The sequence below is a fragment of the Prosopis cineraria genome, unplaced genomic scaffold (genome assembly GCF_029017545.1).
Source record: "Prosopis cineraria cultivar Desert tree isolate PC_DT_omini unplaced genomic scaffold, ASM2901754v1 PC3, whole genome shotgun sequence".
Lineage (NCBI taxonomy): Eukaryota > Viridiplantae > Streptophyta > Magnoliopsida > Fabales > Fabaceae > Prosopis > Prosopis cineraria.
The window spans coordinates 33,374,274-33,384,681 of NW_026555334.1; the positions used below are offsets into that span (position 1 = coordinate 33,374,274).

The following is a 10,408-nucleotide window of genomic DNA, read 5'->3' on the forward strand; positions in this document are numbered from 1 at the left end:
AATAGGTCTTACAAGCTCAAAATCAGATAATGTTGTAAAGGCAAGAAGCTTTAATGGACCATAATCTCCCACCCAATAGTCTGACTAGAATTTAATATCCTTTCCATTCTGAGGATTCCATTTGATGAACATTAACATATCCTTCCAAATTTGTGAGATATTTCTCCAAAGGTAGGAGGAATTCCTTCGGTGAACTTCAAGCGGGGATTTTTCAAGAAGTCTGTACTTTCCCCTTAAGACATGTACCCATAACAAGGTTGGTTCAGAGACAATCTTATAAGCCAGCTTGGAGATGAAGGCCTTGTTTTGACTTTTCAGATTAAGTAAGCCACAGCCACCATTTGCCAAGGGCTGACGGAGGTCAGACCATTTGATGAGGCTAATTCTCTTGCGATCCTCAGTATGCCCCCAGATAAATTTCCTAATCACTTTTCTCAATTGCCCTACAAGTTGAAATAGGCAAAAGAGAGCTTTGCATTGTGAAGAGCGGGATAGAGTTAAAAATTGATTTTGCAAAAGTTATTCTACTTGGCAGAGAAAGGGAGTGACTCTTCCATCTAGAAAGTTTCTGATGTAATCTTTCTAGGATGTAATTGTAGGTACAAGTAGTAACTCGGCCATTGATGAGGGGAACTCCCAAATAGTGACCCAATGAATCAGTACTCTTGAAACCAAGTTTATTACAGATAGAATTCCTCATATTTGAATGAACATTTCTGGAAAAATATACTCGAGTCTTCGAGTAACTGACTTTAAGTTCGAAAGAGATACTAAATTGCTGCAGCACTTTAGAAATGACCTCAACTTGAGATTCTGAAGCCTCACTGAATAAAATCAAATCATCCGTAAAGAAGAGATGGGATAGTGGGACACCTTTTCTTCCCAACCTGATTGTGCACCAGGTTCCTTTATCTACTTCCGTGACAATTGCTTGTGATAGTCTCTCCATGCAAAGGACAAAAATATAGGGGGATAATGGGTCACCTTGCCTGATGCCTCTCATAGGAGTGAAGCTGTTTGTGGGTTTCCCATTCCATAGGATCTGCATAGTAGTAGTGGATATGCAGGACATAATCAGGCGGATCAAGTGATTAGGAAATTTTGCATCATTTAAGGTATCCTCTATGAAATCCCACCTTAATTTATCAAAAGCTTTTTCTAGATCAACTTTAATAGCCATCCACCCAGTTTTCCTTGATTTTTTCCTCATCGAGTGAACAACCTCTTGGGCAATTATAATATTATCAACTATACTTCTGCTCTTGATAAAGCTTGATTGAAAAGGAGCAATAATATCTAGAAGCACATTGCTGATACGATTAGCAATCAGTTTGGTTATGACCTTGTAGATCACAGTACACAAGCTAATAGGACGAAATTCCTTCAAGCACTTGGGGTTATCAATTTTTGGGATGAGGGCAATGAGAGTGTGGTTTAGTAAAGGGTCTAAAGGGTGATCCTACCAAAGTTCTCTAACCAATGAAAATAAACTTACACCTATAGTATCTCATTGAGTTTGAAAAAATAGGGCACGTAAACCATCAACACTTGGAGATTTCATTGGCTTCATGTCAAATAAGGCCCTTTTGACTTCCTCAAGAGTAATCATCTGACTTAAAGCATCAGTTGACAAGTCAGAGATTTGAGGGAACTTACCCGAGATATTGTATAGAGTGAAAATCTCATCATCTAGAGAGTACAATGTTTCAAAATAGCAGAGTGTTATGTTAGAGATTTCTTGGTCATCTTCTACCCAGTCGCCTTGATGATTTTGTAAACGTGCTATACGATTTTTCCTTCTGCGGATCAAGGCTTTAGTGTGAAAAAAAGAAGTGTTTCTATCACCTAGCTTCATCCAATCAGTAGACGATTTTTGTTGCTAGAGAAGCTCCTCCTGCAAACATACATCTTCATAATCCTCCCTTAAATGATCATCCAAATTGAGTAGGAAGTCACAGGAGGGGGATGTTTCAAGTTTCTTTTGTACTCCTAGAATTCGTGAGAGTAAGCACTTTTCTTCTTAGAAATATTGCCAAATACCCTTTGATTCCATATACGGGCATTGTTTGAGAACCTTTGGATATTATCGATAATAGAGCCCTGCTGATCCCAAGATCTCTACATCAAGTTATTAAAATCTGGGTGCGTTAACCAAGAAGCTAAAAAACGGAAAGGCTTTTCATGGGTTGCAGAAGACTGATGTAGTCCCAAGTTGATAAGAATGGGTCGATAGTCAGATAGAAGTTTGGGCAAATGATCAACCCTTGAAGAATGAAACAGATGAAACCAATTGGAGTTACAAAGGGCTCTATCCAGGCGAACCATAAGTATACCACGACGCCAGGTGTGTTTAGGCCCATTGAAGCCCAAGTCTATTAGCCCATTTTGATCAATGAATTTTCTGAATTTCTTGCAGCCAGTGTTAGGACGTCCAGCTCCTCCTTTCCTATCATTAACAGAAAGTGTGGCATTAAAATCACCCGCTAAAAGCCACGGTTGGTCTCTTAATGGTGTAATAGAGCACAAGTCCTTCCATAACCATTTTCAAGAGCGAGCTTGTGGGCTACCATAGACAGCTATGAAATAAAAATTCCTAGGAAATAAAGAAGAGTTAATCTCCATATGTATGAATTGGAAGTGATTAGCCCAAACTTTTATGTCTACTGCAGAGGACCAAAGAACCCAAATGCCTCTAGAAAAACCCATAGCTTCAACTCTATGCGAGTATGGGAGACCAATTTGCTTGATGACTTTATCTGCTTTCACACCTGAAATTCAAGGTTCTACAAGGACAAGAATTTCAAGCTTATAGTTATCTATAAAGGATTTAATAATTGAGGGAAGCCTTTTATCTAAAGCCCCCTGACAATTCCATATGAGAATGGATATAATAAAATACAAAATTATTTTATTGCTCAGAACTAGAGTTGAAATCAACTCCCTCTACTAGTATGGCAACCGTGTCATGACCTTCTTCCTGAACCTGTTCAGTGCGCACATGTCTGGCCATCTCCTTCATCAGTTTCACTGATGGTCCTGGTTCGTGTTCATGTGGCTTGTCCTTGAAGTTATGTATTTTGAGACCAGAGGACAGCTTAAAGCCTCTGCTGTCAGCTTGCGGATCTGGGGGCTTAGGACATTGGGGTAGATCTATATTGATGGTGGGTTGGGCTTCATTAACTGAAGGTTGGCCCAAATTCAGGTGTGTCTAGTTGGGATCCTTTCATCTTGAATTGAAATCACCTGATGATTCTTTCTGTCTAAAGTCGTGGGGGCCATCAAGGCATTATAGCTGGGGGAGTTAAAAACATAGTCTTTGCTCATAGCCTCAGGTATGACATCCTTATGTTTATGTGTTGTCTCCTTCCTTTTGTAAAAGGCTTTCTCTTTTATGGGTCGTTTAGAGGAAGTGCCAATCCCAATATGGATAGGTCTGACAGTATCGTACACCTCAGGACCATGGTCATCCATTTCTTGGACTGTATTGAGGACATAAAATTTGGAGCCTGTCCTGATCTCACATCACGCAAAAACCTCCTCTCTTCAGGCCACTTCTTTCGTACCTCTTTTTGTACCTTGGTGGTACCTTCATCCAGGAGCCGTATTTGGATTTCGCACGCGCGTCGAAGGGTGGTGGAGGAGCAACCTCCGGTTGCCGCTGCAACTGAGCAGCTCCATCTTGCATGACCAATCTCTCTGGGCAACGTTCCTCTGTATGGCCATACCTTCCACCTTGAAAACAAATCATCGGGAGACTCTCATATTCAACATAAATGATTTTTCCGTCAACTTTAATCTTCGAGATGAGTGGCTTTGTTAGATCAATGGACACAGCAAGTCTAGCGAACTTACGTCGATCCCCAAAATCAGTATTGTAATCAACTTTTAGGACATTGCTGAAGACACCTCCAATGGAACGGATGATGCTCTTGTGGTAATATCTAGCAGGAAGTCCAGGGAGACGAACCCAGCCAATCACATGATTGATCACATGTTCTTGTGGCTTGAAGGAAGGAGTCCAAGGTTGAACAGTCAGGTAATGACCATAGATAACCCAAGGGTCGGTAGTTAAAATTCGTTGAAAATCTTCCTCATTACTGAACTTAACTAGGAAGCATTCATCATCGACATCGTTGAGCTGGAACAGTCTTAAAGGTCGCCAGATTAGCTGGAGCTGCATGCGAAGCTGACGATAGCTAATCTTACGGCCAAGTAGTTTGATAACCACGGAGAAACCCATCTTCTTATCTAGAACACTCAGCACTTGGGACGAGAAAGTAATTGATGGGATGCCATCGTTTACTTCAAATGAAACATCATCTTTACCGAGGGTAATATCTCCATCTTCCTCAGAGGTTGCACTTCCACCGTTGAGTAGCTTATCTTTAAACGAAGGGATCTTCACTTGAGGGTGGTTCTGAGTTTCCGTCATCACGACTTCTATGTAAACTGTGTCTCAGGAACAAGACCCAGAGATTGGGTAGCAGAAATATGGTCTTCCTCATCAGCTGAAACACAGGTCACGTCCGCCTCCATGTCGTCATGAACATCTTCATACGCCTCTTCATTAACAGCATCCATAAAATCAGAAGTAGGCTCAGCATTTTCATTACGCAGTTTGACTTTCTTCATGGAGCGATCCTCATCTAGTGGTGGCGGTGGGAGAAGTTTCGAAGCAAGGAGAGCTATCCATTTTCACCGACAAGTGTTTTTTGCCTTCTTTGCACAGGCTACCAGCCCTTTGTCATTGATTGGGAATGATATGAATATTTCTTTTATGAACCCGTTCTAAAATTCTTTTAAAAAGAGCTACGAGCACCTTCATTTTTAAAAAAGAACAATATTATCCTAAAAATATTAGAAATAGAGCAATGTTGTCTTTTCCTGACATCTAATTAATGTTTGACTAATGAATTTTTTAACCAATAAAGATGATACAACTATCATGCCACATGGCAATCTTGTGAAACCCAAGTTGAAATCAAAACCAAGAACTCCAAAGCAAACCCCCAAATCAAAATACTGGTCCTCCTTCATAATCCATCAAAACACTTGTATGCTAAGATTCATTGGAGGATGAAGAACGCATGCGATGTCAATCGCTTAGATGCTGATATTCTCTTGCCTCCTCCTAAATGCCTATTTGCTAGACTTAAAAAAAAAAAAAAAAGAGTTCAGATGGTGATGCTACAACCGTCTCTCCAACCCCAGGTACTGCTTCTTGTGTAACGGCTTTTGAGGATGCTTTATCTTTTTCCTCTTCGTCCTCAAGTGAATTTGAAGCTCATCTTAATAAGCATTTGTTCAGCCGTCACTCAAATAACCCTAACCTTACACCAAAGGAAATTGTGGAGGCCTCAAAAAACAGCTGCAGTGGCCGCAACTAATACTGTTGAAGCTACAAGAGCTGTCGCTAAAAAAATAATAATAATAAATAAAAGCTTCAAAAATAGCTAAGGCAATTGCTACAGCCCAAAATGCTTTAGATTTGGCTGCATCTCTTACAAAAGAGACCGTCAGCAAGGAAATAAATCAGAAAAAGAAAAAGTTAAAGAAGCAGCTCCTAATTCAAAACTGGTGCTGGTTTAGCTACAAAGGCCCGCAACAAGAATGACGAAGATGGCGGCAATAAGGACAAGCTTGTTCTTCAGGACTCTTGCTCAAGAGATCGTTGCAGTGGTTAAGAAAAATGAATCAAGTCTGTTCACGATGATAACCAGGAAGAGTGTGATAGCTGTATCATTTTCATTGGTTAAAAAAACTCTGCTGGTCAAACGTTGTCAGAGGTTAGGAAAGGACAAAATTGCTCCATTTTTAACATTTACAAGGCAAACATTGCTCCTTCTAAAATGTATGGGTATCCATAACTTTTTTTAGAAAACTTTTGGCGCATTTTTGCCCCTTAACCCTAAAGGGAAGGAGAAAAAAAAAATGTCTTGGTCTCCCTAGGAGCAAGGACTTCCAAAATAAGTTGAGCATACAGTATCTCAATTCTGTCAGACATGATCATATTAAGCTATAAAATGAAACTACTTCCATAAATGGTACAAGGATGCCATGGCATATTTGATACAAGGCCAGGGCCCTTCATACAGAACAAAAAATCAGCCTGCTTAATGGGTTGTAAACTTGCAACCGCCACCAGTGACATGTCATCTCAAGATATCTGTTCCTCAAGAACTACAGGTAGTTCCAACTTTTCACTTCCCCTCTGAATTCCTAAAATTACTTTATCTCCTAAAGTGTACTCATCCAACGTTTTCAGCAGTTCTGCTTTGCTTTTGACCTGGTCATTTGACATGTTTAAGAAACAAGGCTTTTCTAAGAGAAGATAAATCTAAGTAATGTAAAAGTAACATGTTTTGGCTCCTGAAGAACATGTATGATATATGTAAAAACTGTGAATAAAACAGATTTTGCTCGAGACGACTCACTGGCTTATTGTCAACTGCAACAATGATATCCCCAAGGACTATATTGCCAGCAAAGCCTCTAGTGGTGGGATTTAGCCCGGCCTTAGCAGCAAGACTATTTCCGGGAACCTAAGAAATTATCAAGTTTTTTTACACATCAGATCTTTTTTTAGAAACCAATACGTTTACCAAGTTTTAGTTACAGTACAAAAACCTAAAAGGAATTGCAGAGGAAAAAAGCATAAGTAGAAAATAGTCAAGAACTCTTGGATTTACCTGAAGTATAAGGGCTCCATTTCGAACATTAAGTTGATTTGCAATCAAGTCTGGAGCAATATCCACATTTAAGCCAGCTCTAACAACCTTACATTGAGGAAACACGAACTTGTTATATATTTCCTAACGCAGTTCCTGATGAAACACTAGAAGGGAAAACATCTTGCCCACGGTGAATATAAAAGGCTGCAACCTAACAGTAAGAAGCACGAAATTATGTTCACGAGGAATATAATTAGCCAGTGCCTGGCTCCATTAGCTACTCACTTTTCCAAATTCAATCAACTGAGGAGCAATTCTAAGTACAGTTGAAGATGGGATGGCAAATCCAACACCAGCTGATGTTCCTGAAAAACCAAAAAGAAAAATTCAAGAGGAGAAGAAACAATCTCAGTGACACAGACAGAACTAATGCAGACATTTTTTTCATGGAAAAAAAAAACAAAAACAAAAAGAATGTAAGACTGATACTTGTTCTATTTTCTTTATAAAAAAAATAGTAAAGATGAAAAAACTCGCCTGTCTGAGTAAATATTGCAGTGTTGATCCCAATTAATCTTCCTTTGGAATCCAGCAGAGGACCTCCACTATGACAGTCACAGGACAAGTAAGAAAGGTGGTGACATAATTTCGAGCCACTAATTTTATGATACTCATTAAGAAAAACATTTTGCACAAGGATCACTCTAAGACAGCCAAGAAGATACTTGTAAAATAAATGGAAAAACGAAATTTCTAATTTAGATAAGGAAGGAAGCCCACTGTAACCTGTTCCCCGGATTTATGGCTGCATCTGTTTGAATACCACCGCCAATTGTAACACCAGTTTGACTAAAAATGTCCCTGTTAAGTCCGCTTATAACTCCAACTGTGAGGGTGTGATCAAAGCCAAATGGATTTCCAATTGCCAAACATTGTTGCCCAACTTTTAGCGAAGAAGACTCCCCAACCATGACAGGCTTTAAAAGATCTTTAGAGGCTTCTACCTATATTTGTGAAAGTTATTATTTATTAATATTCCACGACTTCTATGCTACATTGACATGGGAACAAAGAGACATCTTCACCTTGAACCACATTTACAATTTTGATTGAGACAAACATAATCAAAACATGATTTATATACCAAATGAGAAACAATGGTGAAAAATAAAAAAGAATGCATACCTTCAAGACAGCAAGATCCTTTGCTCGGTCAGCTCCAATAAGTTTGCCTTCAAAATTCTTCTGCACTCTTTATAACAAATAAGAAGTCAGGTTATCAGGAATGACAGAATGGTTATTAACTTTGCAATGGAAGTATATGAAGAGATGTAAAGTCTTTGTACACCTCACCCTTCAGATGCTAGGATATTAACTCGTGCAACGACCTGACCAGGGCTTGGGTTTCTTGAAAGGGCATTACCAATTACTGAGTAAAACGAGAATATAGCAGTCAGAAATCTTCCCATGGTTAAAGTTTAACTGACTAATTAACTCGGACGCACAAAAATATGCAAAAGCATTCAGCACATACAGTGCTCCAGGAAAGCACAGCAAGTAAGCTAGACCTGTAACAACAGGAAGCTGAAAGTTCCAAAGCATGGAGAAAAGATGAATCAAAAGATATGCCAGATGCCAGAACTTTCATCAACTCCAGATAAATAACATTAAAATTGATGTGATTAATAGCGCTTAGGATAAAGGTTTGTTTTATGATTTGCAATGTTCCAAATTTTTATCTAAAATAAAAGGAAACCTCAGGATAATATTAAAATGATTTAAAGGCCAAGGCGCCCAGTCAACACGTGCAAGAGTTAACGGTTATGCACATCAGAACACAACTCACCCAAAACTTTTTGAAGAGATATAATGTCAAATGCATATATTTACTGCTCTGTAACTACTAGAAAGTTACTTCATATTAAAAAAGAAACTTTATTTTTTTCCATTGAATCTCATTTCTCACCATGGTAATTTGTAACAATGTGCCCCTCCTCATCCCAAACTACTCCAGAACCATTTCCTTCTGGAATCTGCCAGCATCAGTCCAAAAACAGTTACATTTTTATTATGCCAAAAAATGGAACCAAGCTTTAAAGCAAAGAGATGATTGAGGCATTCAATATGGAGAGCAGTACCTCAACCACACCAGTTACATTTAGTTGAGGACGCAATGTCACATCAAAGATGTTAACAACAGAATACGTGTTCCTTTCAAATAGTTGGACAATTCGATCCTAAATATCAAAAGAAATGGAATAATCTCTCAGGAATACTGCTACAAAAAGGGAAAACAGGCACCAGAATCTCAAAAGACAGAAAACCACAGATATAAATGAAAGCTGACCTCAGAGGGGAACAGAGGCCCAGAAGAAAACACAAGAGGGGTAACCTGTTCAAGTGTAACTGATGGATCCCCCAAGGCTTGAGCTATATTTAAAATTTATCACATGAGAATTTTAATCAGAGCAATATGAGATTTTGGCTAAATTCTAAACTGGGTTCATCATATATGGAATTTGAATTTTAGGTATGTCCCAAGAAGAATTATAGATTTTGAGGAAACTTTAGGAGAAAAAAATTGCCCAGACAATTAGAGAGGCAAAGGTTTTGTTTTCAGCAATTTCCTTTGCAATCTTGAATCTAATAACCGCTTGGTTAACACCTAGCCAGAAATGCAAGGCAATAAACTCGTGTATTTTACAAATCCAAGATGAAGTGATATAATATGAGCTGAAACCACAGCAATTTTTTACTATAATTCTTCACTAGCTAGCAAGACAATTCGCAGCCTGCAGCACTTGACAAATAGTACAGGGAGGTTGTTACACTCTCAGATTTATGTTCTAGGTTCATGTTATATCACTATTGTCCATTATGAATGAACTTCCATTATTGTTCGTCTCACATGGTTTTAGGCGTGCAATTTGGTGACAATTAAAGTTTACAAGCTGATATTGAAGCCAACCCATTAGCATTTCAGTATAAATTTCCCACACTAAGAAAGAAATTGCTTCTAGCAGTGAGTTTAATCATTAATGACAAACAAGCAGAACCGTGCGGACCTGACAAGTACCTTGAAGGATGGAAACTGGAATACATAGTCCAACTCGCTAACAACACCCGCCGAGTTGGAGAAGCAATAATTTTGCTTAACATTGCACCCAAATCCTGTCTTTGATCTTTAGCAGTCCTATAAGCATAAAAAAGGTTATGACCCCATTAAAATAAAACTGACAATGAAAATATAATGTTAGGGGACAATGACAACACACAAAGCTTGCAACTTTTCCAGTAGATCCATTGTAAGTATGAAATAATTGGCTAGGGTGATTCATTTATGAGTTAATTGTCAACATTCTTATACATAATTTCAAGAATGGAAATATAATATGCGGAACCTTGAAGTTGAAAGGGAGATGGGTTGGGAAGCAACGGCTTTGTTAGGCAACTCTTGGGAATGAGTACAAAGAGAGGAGAAGCCATCGAAGAAGAGCTCTCGTCGGCTAAGAACACAGCTTGCGGGAGTTCCCTGAGACAACAAATTGCATGCTGGCACAAGCATTTCTCAGAATTATTCTGAATAAAATTACTAAAATGTGGTGCAGGCAACCAAAATTTACGACGAGCTCCACAAAACAGAGAAGAGGTCGAGACTCGGGGGCAGATAAGGGCCTCTATATGCAGTGAGAAATACCAAATATCCGAAGTAGAGGACGAACACGAATATGGCCTCG

The 10,408-nt window shown here is 38.9% G+C and overlaps 2 protein-coding genes across 2 annotated transcripts; both read right to left on the minus strand.

Moving 5' to 3' along the window:
* Positions 1 to 3,517: 3,517 nt before the first annotated feature.
* Positions 3,518 to 4,432, minus strand: LOC129305527 (uncharacterized). The gene has a single exon (XM_054945531.1). The coding sequence runs from the start codon at positions 4,430 to 4,432 to the stop codon at positions 3,518 to 3,520; it is 915 nt and encodes a 304-aa protein (XP_054801506.1).
* Positions 4,433 to 5,959: 1,527 nt separating this feature from the next.
* On the minus strand, positions 5,960 to 10,408 carry LOC129306631 (protease Do-like 8, chloroplastic). The gene is made up of 13 exons (XM_054947311.1): positions 10,073 to 10,408; positions 9,737 to 9,864; positions 9,019 to 9,101; positions 8,810 to 8,908; positions 8,638 to 8,704; positions 8,025 to 8,100; positions 7,857 to 7,923; positions 7,458 to 7,675; positions 7,209 to 7,276; positions 6,957 to 7,036; positions 6,690 to 6,776; positions 6,435 to 6,542; positions 5,960 to 6,286 (listed from the first exon to the last, which is right to left on the minus strand). The coding sequence occupies exons 1-13, from the start codon at positions 10,234 to 10,236 to the stop codon at positions 6,158 to 6,160; spliced, it is 1,374 nt and encodes a 457-aa protein (XP_054803286.1). The 5' UTR covers positions 10,237 to 10,408; the 3' UTR covers positions 5,960 to 6,157.